Source organism: Mus caroli, chromosome 3 (assembly GCF_900094665.2).
Source record: "Mus caroli chromosome 3, CAROLI_EIJ_v1.1, whole genome shotgun sequence".
Classification (NCBI taxonomy): domain Eukaryota; kingdom Metazoa; phylum Chordata; class Mammalia; order Rodentia; family Muridae; genus Mus; species Mus caroli.
The window spans coordinates 10,693,919-10,713,281 of NC_034572.1; the positions used below are offsets into that span (position 1 = coordinate 10,693,919).

Below are 19,363 nucleotides of genomic sequence, written 5' to 3' on the forward strand. Positions count from 1 at the left end.
ACTCACTGATAAGTGGATATTAGCCCAGAAGCTTGGAATACCCAAGATACGATATGGAAAACACATGAAATTCAAGAAGAAGGAAAACCAAAGTGTGGATACATTGATCCTTCTTAGAAGTTTGAACAAAATACACATGGAAGGATGTGATGGTTTGTTTATTCTTGGACCAGGGAGTGGCACCATTTGGAGGAGTGACATGGTTGGAGTAGGTGTGTCACTGTGGGTGTGGGCTTAACACTCTCACCCTAGGTCCCTGGAAGTCAGTATTCCACTAGCAGCCTTTGAATGAAGATGTAGAACTCTCAGCTCTCTACCTGTGCCATGACTGCCCCGATACTGCCATGCTTCCACCTTGATGATAATGGACTGAACCTCTGAACCTGTAATCCAGCCCCAGTTAAATGTTTTTATAAGATTTGCCTTGGTCATAGTGTCTGTTCTCAGCAGTAAAACCCTGACTAAGACAAAGGAGTTACAGAGACAAAATGTAAACCAGACACTGAAGGACAGATCATCCAGAGACTGCCCTCCTGGGGATCTATCCCATAAACAACCACCAAAACAAGACACATTGAGGATATCCACAAGAGCTTGCTGACAGGAACCTGATATAGCTGTCTCCTGAGAGGCTCTGCCAGTGCCTGACAAATGCAGAATCAGTTGCTCACAGCCATTCATTTGATGGATCATAGGCAACCCAATGAAGGAGCTAGAGAAAATATCCAAGGAGTTGAAGGGCTTTGCAGCCTCACAGGAGGAACAGCAATATGAACTAACCAGTTTTTCCAGAGCTCCCTGGGACTAAACCACCAACCAGAGAAAACACATGGGGGGGGGATGGGGACTCGGGGTTCCAGCTGCATATGTAGCAGAAGATGGCCTAGTTGTCATCAATGGGAGGAAGAGGCTCTTGATCCTGTGAAGATTCTATGCCCTAGTACAGGGGAATGCCATGGCCAAGAAGCAGGAGTGGGTGGGTCGCTGAGCAGGGGGTGGGGTTGGGGAAGGGATGGGGGTTTTAGGAGGGGAAACTAGGAAAGGGGATAATATTTGAAATGTAAAGAAAGATAATATCTAATAAATAAACAAGAAGAAAATTCTACTTATTGAGCAAAAGTTTCTATATCGGTAACATTCTCTACTTTCTTAGTGATCCTTTCAAAAAGTTGACCAGTATCTTTTACAGTACAGTAAGGACTATAAGCTTTGCTTCCACAGGGGCTAACTGTAGAGAGCAGATGGCCATGAGATGGGTGATTTACAGAGCTGTTGTTGACTTTCTATGTCATTAACATAGAGTTCTGAGTGAAAGAGAAACATTTTTGGCCCCAGAAGTTATCCTGATGCTTACCTGTGCAATTCAGAAATGATTTGCTCTGAGATTACTGTTCGACATGGTGCTGTCTTGTTGAACCTTAGGGACTCTGAGTCTCCTCCCTGAGAAGTGTACCTTGAACACTCCTTGGGCTTTAGGAAATGGTGAACAGCAGACTCAGTTCTGCTGTTCCAAAGCATAAGGATTTGTAATGTTTCAGTTTGGTATCTTAACAGCTATATCAAAGAAATAATCACAAATATCTCTTCTTGCCTCGAAGTATATGTTTGATGTTTCAGAATCCAAGAACCACATTAGAACAACAAAAGGAACCTGAATCTGGGATTTTCTTAATTTCCTATGTAATTCTAAAAAATAGCCAGTTGAAAAGCTAGCAACCTCCCCCAACTTTATTGATGCCTAAGGCCTAGAGAGGGGAAGTGAAAAGTCCAAAGTCACATGAGCCCTTAGTAAAACAACAAACAGTGATAAAACATTTCCTAAAATTCAGCAGTTTCTCTAAATATGTCATATGGCTTTACTACTTTAGTAGAGTCAGTCAATATACTATGCTCACAGGCAGAGGGTATTATGTGAAGTTGCTGTGTTGAAGGTCTCTTTCTGGGTACATATCATGGATTAGCAATCCTCGAATGCATAATCAGTTATTTAGATTCCTTCCTCTCTACAGACCATTGAAATTATGATGTTCCTAGTGACCTTAACATCACCAGCCAAGAATATATGCATGATTTATCTTTCCTCAAGGAAGAACTAGAACAACTACCAGGGACTATCACTGATATCATCACAATATGTGAAACTGAGAACTGCACAGAGAATAAGTCACTGTTACCCCTTTACTTCTCTGGCTAGTCAGAACACCCTGGGAAAGTGGACACAAGTCTCACCTTCTAAACACGAGAAAACAAATGGTCAGATTCAATGAGTTATCCAAGGTTTTAAAACCACAATATAGCAGCTGTTTTGTTTGCTTGTTTATTTGTTTCTTTGTATTTGTGTGTTTTGGGGTGTTTTTGGCCTGCTGCTGTGTCAGGTAATATTTGGAGACACAGGGTTTCCCTCTGAATATATGTGACCATCAACCTGCCACAGGAGAGGAAACTTAGGCTGCAATTGAGACTATTTCTTAGTAGCCACAAATTGAAGAAGAAAAGAAACATTGACAGCTTATGATCTTAAATATGGTATCTCTAGTTACTGGACTATTATGCTTTGTTTCCACAAAAGAACAGTTCTCAAATCCAATACACAGTGAGTATGGTTGACATTTAAGTAGCTTTCTGATCACTACTGCATATTAGATTCTGATTATGAGGAAAATCTAGAAACTTTGGAGCTGGTGATGAATGAAAATGCTGGTTGCATTTAAGAAATTCTGATACAATATCTCTCATGTATCAGGGTTCTAAGAAGAGATAGTTTCTCTTGGCTGGGCACTAAGAAGGTAGGTGTCTTAGTCAGGGTTTCTATTCCTGCACAAACATCATGACCAAGAAGCAAGTTGGGAATGAAAGGGTTTATTCGGCTTACACTTCCATACTGCTGTTCATCACGAAAGGAAGTCAGGATTGGAACTCAAGCAGGTCAGAAAGCAGGAGCCGATGCAGAGGCCATGGAGGGATGTTCTTTACTGGCTTGCCTCCCCTGGCTTGCTCAGCCTACTCTCTTATAGAACCAAGACTACCAGCCCAGGGATGGTCCCACCCACAGGGGCCTTTCCCCCTTGATCACTAATTGAGAAAATGCCTTACAGTTGGATCTCATGGAGGCATTTCCTCAACTGAAGCTCCTTTCTCTGTGATAACTCCAGCTGTGTCAAGTTGACACAAAAATAGCCAGTACAGTAGGCTTTAATGAGATGTAGTTTCCAGGCCAGATTCCAACATTAACTGACTGTGTGGTCTTGGACAGAGCACATACAGAAGTCACATATTTAACATGCTGGGTTGGATAGTATGTGTGATTTTCATGTTGTAAAATTCTCAAAGTCAAGACCTGGTTAGATGCTTCTGTCAAGAAATTCAAAATGAAAATCTGGCTGCCTCGGGCCTGGTGTTGGAAATCATCCACATGATACTTTTTCCAGGAGGCAAGAAATCATTGGCCCAAAACTTTAATGTCTGTGAGAATAATTCCCTTATATAAAATGTTCTCTGACAGTCCCATATCAAGGACTTAGCTTTGTCCCAATACCTAAACCAGAGCTTAGAGTTTCCACAGGGAATGTGGGCATATTGGAAATGTTTGCAGTGTAAAGGAAATTTTAAGGAAATAAGAAATGCACATTATGTCCTGGCTTTGTCACTCTACCCTGATGTGCTTTTTCTCTTGGGAGAGAGGAGAAACAAATGTTGTGTGAGACCTCTTTCTTGACAAATTCTTGGTATGTCTGTTGACATAGAGAGTGGAACTTGTCAGAATGAGGCTCCAATTAGGTGGGGGGGGGGAATACTCTCTAGAGGCAGTAGGAAATATCTCACCCCTTAACTTGGCAAGGAAGTCAGTCCTCTGTGGCTTTATATAACCAATAGGCTGGGGTAGTTTGAGAAAAACAAGTGCTGTGGAGAAGGCAGATAAAGGTATGGATTCATCCCATTTACAAGTAGGAAAATCTGTCTTCTCAGATTCTTTGCTCCACAGTTGGGGTAGAGTGACCCTGTGAACATGTTCAAAAAATATTGGACACTGTGTGGACCTGTTGGAAATATCAGGGAAGAGGAAAATAATGGAGTACTTACCACAGACATACAACTGAGTGCCTCCCCCATACTGAAACTCTTCCTCTTCAGAGTATGTTCTCCAAAACTTCACACAGTAGTAAGTACCGTAGTCTGCAAGTGTAACATTACTGATGTGGATGGAAAAGTCCAGGTTGCTTCTTTTTGTAGCATCTGAAACATTTGTAACTCTGGGAAAGTGCTCTCCTGTGAAACTATATATTAACTGCTGACACTGTCTTATTTTTCTGATCCACTTTATGGGCCCCACAGGAAGCAGGGAGGTCACAGTGCAGTTTAAAATGGTCGACTCTCCAGTGATGACAGAAACTGATTTCTCAGGCTGAATCACCTTCAGCTCTTTTGCAGCTGTTCCTGCAGGAAACATCAGTTAATGTTCATCCTGATGGAAACCCTGTCTCCTCAACTTTTTGATCAAATATTCTTATTTACAAGAAAACATAATGATTGCATGACTCTAATTATAATTCCTCTTATTTGGACTTTTTAGAATAAGAATGTAATACAGATGAGGAAACTGAATCACAAGGTCATTGGGAATTGGGGAGGATTCTGACTGAAGCACCAGTTTGGTTTGGAATCCTCATACTTCATTCACTATCTTCTTGGTTTTTACTTTTTGTGTACATGGATATGAAACTTCTGTTATAATAGTATTGGATTTATTATGTGTTCTTTGAAACCAATGAGGTATGAATATAGTGAGTTTTACATTTGTTTACAAGATCCTCACGATGGCATTTGCTTTATCAGATTGCGTGATAATGCCATAAACATTTCCCTATATACAATAACAATCACCCAAACTAAGAAACAAAAGATCTAGCCAAAATAGGTAAGAGACCCACCTGTTACATGTCCCCCCTTTCCCTCCCTCAGTTCAGAGTCCAAAGGCCCAGGCTGCTGGCATCCTCCAGACCTACAATATCCCAACTGTTCCCCACTTTCACTATGCAGGTGAACATTTACTGCTTAGGTACAGTCCATACCAGACAGAAGAGGTTAAGAGCTCTACATGCTGTCTTAACCCAGCCACACACTTGTTTTGAAAGTCAATGACCCAACCCAAATTCCATGCACTTTCTCATGGATATGAGCAGACATCCAATAATTCAGTGAAAGCCAAACAAGAGAGAATGGGTAAGAGCCACACCCACCATGTAAACCCTCCTACTTTCTCCTTTCTAAAAATACTCTGGTTTTGATACCTGCACCAACCATCTGCCTTCTGCTACCATGACCCTACTCCTACACATGCAGATGCCTAATATTTAAGTGTAGGCCATGCTAGTCAGAAAAATAGAAGTCCTTCTGGAGCAAAGGGCATTCTAACAACCAGAAGTCTAATCTCCAACTCTGACTAAGACTCCTTGCAGAGCCACAAGTTAAGCTAGCCACCAGAAATATGGACCACAGACATTGGAAAAAGACAGAGGAAAGGGAAACTAAGAAACAAAATACCCATTCACAAAAATAAACTTAGAATATGACTCCTAGAACAATATTTATTATAAACACAAATGCTAAGATGGCACTGTAAGAATATGTTCAGCAATATCCAGGACAATATGGCATCACAAGGTCCAAATGTTCTACTTTAGCATACTTTGTGCATAGATGAAGCATAAGAAATGATCATAATACCAGCTTTTTGAATGTGATAGGGGTCTTAAAAAGAAAATGAGTAAACTAGGAAAACACAAACACAATAGAAGGGAAAAATACAACCATAAAGAAAAAAAATATCCAAATAGGTGAAGAAAATGAAGACAACTGTTCAAGACCTGGAAATGAAAATAGAAGCAATAATGAAAACATAAAGTGAGGCAATCATGGAGATAGAAAATTTAGGTAAGCAAACGGGAACTTCAGAGGGAAATATCATCAATAGGTTAAAAGAGATGGAAGAGAGAATCTCACACATTGAAGTTACACAGAAAAAAAAAACCCTGATAAATTTCTGAAGGAAAATATCAAATCTAAAAACACAAAACCTCAGAAAATCTGGGGCACAATGAAGACCAAACCTAACAATAATAAAATCAGAAGAAGGAGAAAATTACCTCAAAAGCCTAGAAAATTATTTTCAACAAAATCATAGAAGAGATTTTTCTAACACAAAGTAGAAGATTTTTATAAATGTATCAGAAGCTTACAAAACACCAAATAGATCAGAAAAGAAATACATTGCCACATAATAATACAAAACCGCTAGACATATAGAACAAAGAAAGAATGTTAAAATCTACAAGGGAAAACAGGCCAAGAAAGGCATGGAAAGTTTTCTTGCAGACACTAAATGACCACAGATTCTGGCCCAGACTATTTTACCAGCAATACTTTTAATCACCATAGATTTAGAAAACAAAATAGGGGGCTGGTGAGATGGCTCAGTGGGTAAGAGCACCCGACTGCTCTTCCGAAAGTCCGGAGTTCAAATCCCAGCAACCACATGGTGGCTCACAACCATCCTTAACGAGATCTGACTCCCTCTTCTGGAGTGTCTGACGACAGCTACAGTGTACTTACATATAATAATAATAAAAAAAAAAAAGAAAAAAAATATTTCATGAGAAAACCAAATTTAAACAATATTCATCCACAAATCCAAATCCAACACCACAGAAGATTCTAGAAGAAAAACTTCAACACAATGTTAAAAAATTGCATCCAAAACAACACCAGAAATAAATAGTAGCAAATATGCAAAAGAAAACACACACACACACACACACACACACACACACACACACACACACACATACACACACACTATTATCCACCATCACCAACAATAATAACAAAAGAATAGAAATTAACAAACATTGGTTACTGTACTGGCTGGTTTTGTGTGTCAACTTGATATAAGCTAGTTATCCCAGAGAAAGGAGCCTCCCTTGAGGAAATGCCTCCATGAGATCCAGCTGTAAGGCATTTTCTCAATTAGTGATCAAGGATGGGAGTGCCCATTGTGAGTGATGCCATCCCTGGGATGGTAGTCTTGGGTTCTATAAGAAAGCAAGCTGATAAGCCATGGAAATCAACCCAGTAAATAACATCCCTTCATGGCCTCTTCATTAGCTCCTGTTTCCTGACCTGCTTGACTTCCAGTCCTGATTTTCTTTGGTGATGAACAGCAATGTGGCAGTGTAAGCTGAAAAAACCTTTCTCCCCAATTTCCTTCTTGGTCATGATGTTTGTGCAGGAATAGAAATCCTGAATAAAACAGTTACTAATAGCATTCAATATCAATGGAACTAAATTTCCCAATAAATACAAACAGCTTAACAGAATGGATGTGAAAACAGGATCTATCTTTACACTAAATACAATAAACATACCTCAACAACAAAGATAAACACTACTTCACACAAAGGGGTGGGTAAAAAAAATGCACCCTAATGGCCCAATAAGTAGGTTGGTGTAGCCATTCTCATATCAAACAAAACAAAACAAAACAAAAAAACCCATAATTCCCCCAAAACAAAACAAAACCAACTAAAATAAACAGACTTCCAACTAAAATTAATCAAAGGAGATGGGGAAGTACATTTTATAGTAAGCAGAAAAAAAAAAAAAAAAGCACCAATACCACAGCTCTATTCTGAGCATATGTGCCTCAAGCACAGGGCACACATTTCTTTGTATAAAGAAATTGTGTGTATATGATTAAATCACACATAATATCGAATCCATTACAATAATAATGAAAGACTACAATATCCCACGGACAAGTACTCCAGACAAGAACTAAACAGTGAAATAATGGAGTTAAAAAAAATTCATACTCAAATGTACTTTCTTCACAGCATCTCGTGGAACTTTCTTCAAAGTCAAGCACATGCTCAGACATAAAGAAAATTTCAACAGATACAAGATAATTGAAATAAACCTTGTATTCTATAAGACCACCATCTCTTAAAGCTATATTTCAACAATAACAAAATCAATGTAAAGCCTACAAACTCATGAGAACTGAACAACACTTGCTGAATGACAATTGTGTCAGAAAAGAAATAGGGATAAGAAATGAAAGGCTTCCTAGAGTTCAATGAAATTGAATGCACAAATCCCACAAACTATGGACTCAGTAAAAGCAGTGCTAAGAGGAAAGTTCATAGCCCTCAGTACTTTCATAAAGAGCTTTGGGAGATCTATATAAGTAATTTAACATCATCTATGAAATCTCTAGAACAAAAGGAAGCAAACACATCCTAGAGAAGACTGAAGAATAATCAAACGGAGGGCTGAAATCAATAAAATAGAAACAAAGAGAATCAGTGAAATAAGGACTTGGCTCTTTGAGGAAGAGGAACTTTAACGTTTGAACATGCCCAAACATAATAAAGACAGTTTACAAGAAGTCTATAGGCAACATCAAATTAAATGGATAGAAACACAGAACAATTGCCCTAAAATCAATACAAAGCAAGGCTGTCTACATTTACTATATCTCTTCAATATCCTACTTGACATTCTAACTATAGCAATAAGATACCTAATGGAGATCAGGGTGATACAAATCTGAAAGGAAGACTTCAAAATATCATTATTTGCAGATGATATTATAGTATACATAAGTAACTCCCAAATTTCTATCAAGAAACTACTACATTGCTTAAGAAAAACAACTTAAGTAATGTAACTGGATACAGATTAACTCAGAAATATCAGAAGCCCTTCTACATACAAACAACAAAGACACTAAAAAGAAATCAGGAACTTAACACCCTTAACAATACATGCAAACAATATAAAAAATCTGGGGGTAATTCTGAAAAAGCAAGTGAAAGTCCTGTTTGACAATATCTTCATGTCACTGAAGAAAAATATTGAAAAAGTTATCAGAGCAATTTGCAAAACACATGAAACTCAAGAAGAAGGAAGACCAAAGTGTCTATACTTCGCTCCTTCTTAGAATTGGAAAGAAAATACCCATGGAAGGAGTTACAGAGACAAAGTTCAGAGCTAAGATGGAAGGAAAGACCATCCAGAGACTGCACCACCCGGGGACCCATTCCATATACAACCACCAAACCCAGACACTATTGTATATGTCAGAAAGATTTTGCTGACAGGATCCTGACATAGCTCTCTTGTGTGAGGCTATGTCAGTGCCTGGCAAATACAGAAGTGGATGCTCACAGTTATCTATTGGATGGAACACAGGGCCCATGTTGAAGGAACTAGAGAAAGTACCCAAGGAGCTAACGGGGTCTGCAATCCCATAGGAGGAACAACGATATGAACTAACCAGTACCTCCCCAGAGCTGCGTCTCTAGTTGCATATGTAGCAGAGGATAGCCTAGTCAGCCATCAATGCGAGGAGAGGCTCTTGGTCTTGCAAAGATCATATGCCCCAGTACAGGGGAATGCCAGGGCCAAGAAGCAGGAGTGGGTGGGTTGGGGAGAAAGGTGGGGAGGTATAGGGGGCTTTTGGGATAGCATTTGAAATGAAAATTAAGAACATATCTAATAAAAAAGAAACCTGCCCTATTTTCTAATTAATAATTACTAATGCATACAATAACAATCAGCGAAAACAGGTTCATGAATTTGAAAGAAAGCAGAGAGGGGGGTATATGGGAGGGTTTAGAGGGAGGAAATGGAAGGCATAACTATTGTGATTATAATCTCAAAAACAAAATAAAAATCTATGGTATAAAAAAAAAAAGAAAAAGTTATCAGAGAATGGAAAGTTCTCCCATGCTCATGGATTTGTAGAATAGACATGGTAAAAATGAGCATTTGTCCAAAATACAAAATATAGAAACAGTAAATATGTCTTCTGTTACAACATGATTGTCTAGACATGACAGATGTAGTATCAGTTTCTCTGCAGTGTTTCTTATTTGCACAGATTATAAAGTAGCTTGATAAGTTTATTCTATAAATGTAACATGGTAAATAGGGGGCGATTTGAATGTCAGTGGCATGTGCCCGCGTGCTACCACATCTCTTACAAAGAACTAAAGCAGAAACCAACTGCACTTTGAGGCAACCCACGATGGAGATGAGGAGGAACTCATCAAGAGAGTGTCTAGAACTTTGGCTGGGATGAGGGCACAGAAAACTGAACTTAGTCTAAAAACTGTGGAATTTACTTTTTGGAGTGGATTTGAGAATCTCATCTAACTCCATTTTCATGAATGTAGGTGATCATAGGTAGTGGAAGCATTATGTTATTACAGGCTTTATCTATTTAAGAAAATCAGCTGAAGTCTGCACAGCAGCTATGCCTGGGGGCAGGGGGCAACCACACCTGTCCTCTCTCTTCTATTGTCAGAGAGCAGGTAATAGTAGGTATGTACTATCTAAACCATTGAAGTATTTCAGACAGAAAACCCAGGACATTAGCACTTGCATTATAGCCTCACTATTCATCTTACCCAGAAGAACAATGAGAGCAACATGTGATCTGTCCAGTGCACCATGATGATGTAGGAGAAACGTACTTCAGCAAAGAGAAGACTAGATCATGTTAGGTAGGAATAAGAGTCAAGAACATTGCAATTCTTTTGCTAAAGGATATGTGGTCATCAATATGTGCTGTGCATTAATGTTAGGATTAAGAATAAGTGAACACTGTTTATCTGCTATGATTAAGAATAAGTGAACACTGTTTATCTGCCACGACTTTGCCTCTAGGTCCTATCTTAATTTGTTGCAAAGTCCATGGCCTGATCAAACAACATAATAGGCAAATTATGTTTCTTCTGATGTTTCTGTCTATATTGAAAATGGTCTTATGCCATTGTGGCTGTTTGTTTTATGGACAAGAGCTTCAGACCCCTTCTTCTCATCAGGCTTCAGAGCCAAAGTCATGTTCGCATAGCTGAGATTAACTCCATATGTATTGAAGAAATATCATTCTTCTGTTACTAACACTGCCCCTGTTGGAATGCTTATACACTGTGCTTCCTCTCCTCCATTCTGCAGTCACTGTACTCCTCTCCTATGTAGGTTATTTATGGCTTTATGGTTCTCATTGGCTTGATCATGTAATGAACTGTGGTAAAGTTATTAGAATAATCTAAAATGTACAGAGGGACTTTATCATAGTGCTAGGTTAGAAATGAAACTTACACTGTATAATAGACAATCTTCAGGAGAAAGCACATTTACTATAAAGGACCTTTCATCAATGTAGCAGAGATAACAGATTATTTGATGCATAAATCTCAAGTAGAACTTTCAAGTGTTCACTGAAAACCAGAAGATGACAAGGTACCAGCAGGATGACTTATAAAGTACAACATAATCCTAGTAACAGTTCCTGAAGGACATCATATCAGTTAAATTCCTGGCAAGGAACTTTAAGAAAAGATTATAAGGAGGGAATGATTTGATAACATACATTGTAAGTATAAGTGATATTACAGATCTTCCTTCCTTAAGAGAGCACAGGCATGGAACTATGGTCCATGACCCTTGGATGGTTTGAGTTTTAACATATTGGAAAGGTGAGAGGAAGGAGCTGAGGTGTCAGTACCGAAACATGAATGAATACAGTTAGAAGAAAAACCTAAAGCCCAGCCCTCCCCCACTCCCCCAATAGCCATCTAGGTTTATCTAGCAGTGAACTTGAGTGGCCTCTCAAGCGAAGTGATCAGCTCAGGCTAAACAAGTCCAGGGGAATTTCCTGCATGACCTGTATATTTTAGCTGAAATTCCTTTTTTTCAGATGCCTGGGTCCCAAGACTAGGGTCTTTACTCTCACATCAAGTGTGATCCTTCAGAAAATTCTACAGGCTCCACTTCAGCACTTATGGAAACAGAGATCTCTTCCTGTCCCTCTCCTGCCAGTATCCTGGGCAAGCGGTCCTTGCTCAATTCTCACATGCATTAACCTCCTTCTATTTCTCCTTGAAGAGTTTGTGTTCAATCATGAGATAAAAAAATCAATTTAAAATTCATATAATGCTGTGGTGCTTCTTTAAGCTCAGCCTGAAGTTGCTCCAATTTTCTTAGACTGAAAGCACTAACATTAAATGGCAGGAAGCTCTACTTATGGCCTTTACATATGCTAATGCCTTCAGTAAAGCTTTTCAGTAATGCTTGGCCACATGACTCATTCTCATATTCCACTTTTATCTTTATATATCTCTAATGTTTTATCAATTTTCTTCTTCTCAATGATGTTCATACTCATCACCCAGTTTTTGATATCTAAGTTTCCAAAAGTCTTCTTATTTTTTTAGATAATTGGACATATGTCCAAATATACTTCATTAAAATATTATACATTTCACCATTTTTTTATTATCACTTACCCTAAGAGAATCTAAGTTCTACATGAGTGACTATGCCTCCAATTCTTTTCTCCATTGCCACACACGTTCCCAGAACAGCCTCTAACTCCTAGTGAGTATCCAACAAACATCTTCCCTATGTAATATTCATTCAGTTTGACATTTTCTAAGTCACTGGAACTCATTTTAAATTGGTAATCTATGGAGAATAGAAGCCAAGTGAAGGACATTTTCAAGAAAAACTGTTTGCATGTAAGGATGAAGAGTCCAGGAAATAAAAATTATAGACCCCGTCCTTACTTCATTATGCTAAAGCTCACAGGACCAATCAGAGTTTCTGGGAAGTTATTTACTAAGACCTCAGTCAGAAAGCCTGAGAACAGTCCAAAGCTCTAGATGTTACAATTACTGTTGTTTGTACTTTTTGATTCCTTTTGTGTGTCAGTGTCAGTGTGACAAGATCATGAAACTGATATGTTGGCCCATATGATGTAGAAGTATGGATTGCTTCTCACAGAATCTGGGACATGGTGAATTTTCATGACTTTGAAAAGTAAAGTAATTTCTCCATTAATTTACTGAGTCATGGAGGCCTCAACTGACACTAAATGATCTGCATAAAAATATGGATCTGGTTACAGTTTTTGAAGTTGAGTTTAGCTCTAGAAACAAATGTTGATCTAAATATAATTATAGCTTGCTATTTATCTTTTTATTGATTTGAAAGGCAACTGGGATCAGCAGTTTAAATGAAGAAATACTTTGTCTAGCTAATTGTTTCAGACAGAAAAAGATTCTGAGGGTTGACTGTTCCATTTGTCTCAGTTTGGGCAGAAGCTCATCATGATGATGGTCTGTGATGGAACAATGTTGTTCATCTCATGATGGCAGGAAACACTGAGTGGCAAGAATGGATGTGGGCTACATCCTTCAAAGACATGTTTCTGTGACCTACCCCACTAGATCTTCATATCCAAATACTGAACCAACTTTCAAAATAGTGCCATAATCTGTTGAAAGGATTTTTAGTACATGAATTTTTGGATATGTTTGAAACTCAAAGCATAACATTTATGTAAAACCACTTCCAAGTACAGAAGCAAATTTCTAATATAAATCAATCAATAAGAGCAGAAGTTGTCCTATATATTACAGTTTAGAATTTTAACTCACTAACAGTCCTTTTGCACTGAGATTTGGGGGAATACATCAGAAAACCATGAGGTAGGAAGACAGCAGTAAAGCAAAGAGTGGCTGGAACATGAATAAAAAGAATACAGCAGGGCCATACAGTCTTCTTCACTGAGATATGCCCTTCATTCTTCTGGCCATGTAGGCTGGTAACATAGAGACATTACAAGTTGTATTTATATATTTAGGAACATATAGATATATATGAGTAAGTGTGTGTATGGGTGTGTGTGTGTGTGTGTGTGTGTGTGTGTGTGTATGTAAAGCACTTAAAGAAAGAAATAAACAAGGGCTATGGACTTGAAAAGAGACAGCAGGGAAATGAAGTAATTACATATTAATTTTAGAAAATTTGAAATACAGAAAGCTTTAGGAAGTGTTAAAAGAATCAGCAGGACTATTCTCTTACTGCTACTCTCAGGTGCAGAGAGAGTGTAATGAGAACATTTAAAACTTAGACTTTTATCTTGTTAGACGATATAACACATGAGCCAAAGTGGAACCTGAAGGCTGCTATGCCCAGACCTAAAGCCACGGAATCAGTAATAGAGTCTTCCTCACCACTGAAAAATGAACAGCGAACAAATATTCTTAGGTGAATCGTGAGTAGGGAACACTCAGTGTGTCACTAATCCTGTTTGCTACAAGTAGAAGGAAGGAAAGTTCACTGGAGAAGATTGAGAAGACCAGGGACATGTGGGAACCTGTTATGGATACAGTGCGTATACTCTGCATATCAATGCCATAATCTCATGTGCCATATAGTGACTATATATGGTGGAGAGTATTTAAGGAGTCAAAGTCAATAGAAGTCATTTGGGTGAATATTAACCCAATGTGATTGGTTTTATTTCAGGAAGTAGAAAATATTCGCAGAGAAAGAATGAGGTAAGATAATACATAAAGACAGAAAGAGAAGATTTAATTTACAAAGTAGAAGCATCTTGGAAAAAAATATCTCTGTGGACACCTTGACTCTGAGATTCCAGCCTTCAAAATTTTGAGGAAATGAATGTCTACTCTTTTGACCACCACACTGTGGTACTTGTTACAGCAACCACAGCAGTAAAACACAGCGTTAGATGAGAAAAATATTAGTACATGCTTGTCATGGAAGCAATAACCATGTGAGAAGACTGAGATCAGTTGAGGGAGGAACTGCAGGCCTGAAGACAAAATGAGAAACCTCCGCAAGACAGTATAGTGGCTGAGTATTGCCCAACATGCTTCACCCAGAATCCTGTCAGTGGTCTGCATGTCAGCTTCAGTGTTTCAGGAAATGAGCAGAGAGTACTGAGCTTAGTGACAGGTAGCCCCATCAGCTTCATTGGCAGTGACTCCTGGCTCTGATGGGCCTAAGAGATACAGTAGTTTAAGTGAGATTCTGTAAACCAACTTTTATTAGGTGAAGTATTAGAAATTATGCTTTTTGAAGCATTTTTTAATAGGATGTTCTAGCTAACTGCTGCAACTTATCGACATGCTGAGCAGTGCTCAGGATTCGGGTGAAGACCTGAGACAATGTTCTGGACTTCTCTCCTGCGGCAGTTCAAGTGGTTATCCTTATTTCTGTAGTTTCAATAGCAGAAGATAGTCCAGAAGCAGGAAGATGATGCTATTGTGACATGCTTACCTGTAAGTCCCAGGAGTAGAGTCATGAGCAGAGTTCTGTGGAGAGTATGTGGCCTGAAGTTCAGGTGATGCATGGTCAGGTTTAAGGAGTCTTTTCTACTTTCTTGTGAGGTCCTAGCCTCTGGTCTGAAGAGAAAAGAGGTATTGTGGCTTTTTCTGCAATAAGTATATGTCAGTGTTATGGGGAAAGAGGAACAATACAGGTTATTTTGAAATAGATTCACAGTGTTGCAGGAAGCTGCAACGGAAGAGTTGTTTTTGGCAGTTATTTGTAGAGAAACTCAGATATTTATACTTTAAGTAATCCTTTCTCTTTCTCTTAAACCTGTCTTGGATTCCTGTGGTTTCAAGATATCTTGACTTAGTAACTCCCCAGTTAGAATCCCCCAAAAAGTGTTTCCCATACACCCAAGTCTATATATCATTTTCAAGTGCCACATAAAACTTCACAGTTAAGCCCATATTTGTGAGAACAGCTCAGTGCTGTTTTTTTCTCATGATCCTTTGAATATCCTTTACTAATATCCTGATATGTTGTCAAAATGAGACTTAAGAGCCTTTTTGCATACACAAACATGTAACAGTATATATTGCAAATAGTATTAATTCTCAACCTGGCATACAAGAAACAGACCACTAGGAACATCTGTGAGTTTGATGAGGTTTAGAAGGCCTCTTAAACCATCTGAGTGGGATGTCTTTAGTTAATTGGTTTGAGAAAACTCATCTTAATTTTGGACAAAATTATGTTCTAAGTAGGTCCTCTTGAACAATAAAATGGATAGGTTAGATGAATCCTAGCATATATGCATAAACTCTTTGCTCCCTACTCTTATCAATGGATATATAATGACTCCATGCTTAAAAATCTTGGCACCCTGATATCGCTGCAATGATAAACTATAATTTGGAGTTGTAAGTTCAGTAAATCTGTGATCTTTTAAGTTGCCTTTGCCAGATGTTTCAATCATATCATCCTGATTTTTGCCAGAGAAAAAATGAGAAAATGATAAAACAATGATTTTTTTTTGTTGGATATTTTATTTATTTACATTTCAAATGTCATCCCCTTTCTTGGTTTCTCCTCCTCAAACCCTCTATCCTATCCCCATCCCCTGTTTCTATGAGGGTGCTCCCCCTCTCACCCACCTACCCACTTCTGCCTCACTGCCCTAGCATTACCCTACACTGGGGCATCAAGCCTTCACAGGACCAAGGGCCCCTCTCCCTCTGATGCTAGATAAGGCCTTCCTCTGCTACATATGCAGCTGAATCCATAGGTTCCATTCTTTGGTTGTTGGTTTAGTCCCTGGGAGCTCTGGGGGTCTGATTTGTTGATATTGTTGTTTTGCCTATGGGGTTGCAATCCCCTTCAGTTCCTTCAGTCCTTCTCCTAACTCCTCCATGGGGTTTCCCATGCTCAGTCCAATAGTTGACTGCATCAACATCTGTACTGGTCAGGCTCTGGCAGAGCCTCTCAGAAGTCAGCTTTTGACTCCTTTAAAATGGGAACATTTTAATAAGTATATTCTTTTTTCTTCTTCTTTTTTAATTAGATATTTTCTTCATTTACATTTCAAATGCTATCCTTAAAATCCCCTACACCTTCCCCCTGTCCTGCTCCCCAACCCACTCACTCCTGCTTCCTGGCCCTGGCATTCCCCTGTACTGGGGTATATGATCATATATTCTTAATGGAGCATGAATGTGTACATCAGTATACTGTAAAGGAAATTGAGTAGATTGCTTCTTAAGACATGGAGAACTAGCTGAAACAAGGATGTCAGTTTCTATTTTGTATAGAAAGAAGATATTTCAATTCTTACTGTGTTCAGATAGGAACTAGGGAGAAAGACGTATAAGTGCCCTCACTAACTTTAGATATGAGCTGGGAAAAAGAGCAAGAAAGCTAATCGTCAAGACCAAATTCTCTCCTATCTAAACCAGGTGTAAGAAATGTTTGCTTTGGTGTTTTAGTGGGTGTAAGAGCTAATATTGGCTGTGAACACCATACCAGGGTACCTAAGAACAGGAACCTCAGTTGAGAATTTTTCTGCTCAATGCTGCCCTATGAGTATATCTGTGGTATACTCTTTCCATTGGAAACTAAGGAAGATCTAGCTCAATTTGGGCAATGCTACCTTATGCAGGTGAACCCAAGCAGAATAAGAATGGAACTCAAGCCAGGTGTGGTGTCACATGCCTTTAATCTCATCAATCAGACAGAGTCAGGTGCATCTCCCTGAGTTTGATGCCAGCCAGTAGTACATAGTAAGACCCTGTTAACAGAAAATGAAAATTCCACTTTCATTTAATTTGAATATACTTATTTTCATCATTTGCCAACTTAGCCTCTTGATATCTCCCTTTCATTGCCATCCAATAAGTCATGCCAGCAGAGTGGAAGACAGATAATGAGAATTTTAAGATACCACTTTACACTTATTGGCTAGAAGGCTGTGAATACGTTTGAGGATGCAAACAAATTTAGACATAACTGGAAGGACTACAGTGAAGTATTTCTAGTTGAAAATGATGCTTCTGTGTAAGAAGCATATGAACCTCAACTGAATTATAGAAGTGACAAAACATTGACAACTTTTTTGGATCACAGTAGGAATTGGCCATGAGCCTTTGTCCAATGTTGTAATATCATTCACTAACCAAGTACAGAATTGAAATGTATTTGCGATCTTTCACGTGAACCCGCCGAAGGCTGCCAAGGACCCCAGAGTACTCTCCATTCCTCAGGACCTCCGGATCACCTCGGGATCACAGGTGAGTAGATCGCAACATCAGCTCCAAAGAATCAAGGAGGGTCTTGTGCCAGCAGGAACAGGGACAAAGGAACCCCACCCAACCAGAGGCTGGGATCCTTTCCATTCAGGGTCAGCTCCACCATCTACCTTGTGAACCCAGTCAAGGGTTCTAAGAGACCCAGAGGACTCACCACACCACAGGACCCCCTAGCACACCCGGGACCTTAGGATCACAGGTGAGTGGAATGCAACATCAGTTCGGAAGAATTGAGGAGGGTCTTGTGCCAGGAGGAAAAGGGACAAAGGAACCCCACCCAACCAGATCTGGATTCTTTCCAGTCAGGGCCAGCCCGGCCATCTTCAGCATGAACCCGACCTAGGGCATAGAGGGCCCCAGAAGACTCTCCACTCCGCAGGACCGCGGGCACACCCAGGACCTCATGATCACTGGAGAGCACATGAGGTACAGAAGCAACAGAGCTTCTTGGACAGGGTTCCTTCAGGCCTTCAGGAGGCAGAGCTGAGACACAGACCACTGGGCACCTTCCTTGCCAGAGGAGAGTTCCCCTACAGGGAGGGCTCTGACCCCAGGACTCAGGAGGTGGATCAGAGATCCAGACTTCTGGATACCTGCTCTGCAAGAGGAGAGATTGACTGCAGAGAGTGCTCTGACCACTGGGACTCAGGTGAGATTTGGACTACCAGGAGTGCTGACAAAGGCTAACAGAATCACAGGAGAGCCAGGCAGTGGTGGCTCATGCCTTTAATCTCAGGACTTGGGAGGCAGAGGAAGGCAGATTTCTGAGTTCGAGGCCAGCCTGGTCTACAAAGTGAGTTCCAGGACAGCCTGAGAACATACAGAGAAACCCTGTCAAGAAAAACCAAAACAAACAAACAAACAAACAAACAGAAAAACCAACCAACCAAACAAACAAACAAACAAACAAAAAGAATCACAGGAGGATCAAGTTCCAGCCATCCATCCAGAGACTGCTTGAACACTAACACCAGAGATTACCAGATGGCGAAAGGCAAAAGTAAGAATCTTACCAACAGAAACCAAGAACACTAGGCATGATCAGAACCCAGTATGCCCACCACAGCAAGTCCTGAAAACCCAAACACACCCAAAAAGCAAGATCAGATTTAAAATCATGTCTCATGATGGTGGTAGAAGATTTTAATAAGGGCATTAGTAACTCACTTAAAGAAATACAAGAGAACACTACTGAACAGGTAGAATTGCTTAAAGAATTACAGGAGAACACTGCTAAACACTAGCAGTATTTTAAGAAGAAACACAAAATTCCCTACAGAATTACAGGAAAACACAACTAAGCAGGGGATGGAATTTAACAAAACCATCCAAGATCTAAAAATGGAAGTAGAAACAATGAAGAAAACCCAAAGGGAGATAACTCTGGAGATAGAAACCCTAGGAAAGAAATC

General features: G+C 39.4%; 1 protein-coding gene across 1 annotated transcript in view; it reads right to left on the minus strand.

Moving 5' to 3' along the window:
- The window catches only part of LOC110291151 (tyrosine-protein phosphatase non-receptor type substrate 1-like), a 42,078-nt gene extending 26,774 nt beyond the window's left edge, over positions 1-15,304 (minus strand). The window contains exons 1-2 of the mRNA XM_021158124.1: positions 15,157-15,304; positions 4,081-4,434 (exon numbers count right to left, since the gene is read on the minus strand). Of these exons, the coding sequence (XP_021013783.1) occupies positions 4,081-4,434; positions 15,157-15,229 (427 nt within the window). The 5' untranslated portion in view covers positions 15,230-15,304. The remainder of the gene's footprint in view (positions 1-4,080; positions 4,435-15,156) is intronic.
- Positions 15,305-19,363: the final 4,059 nt, after the last annotated feature.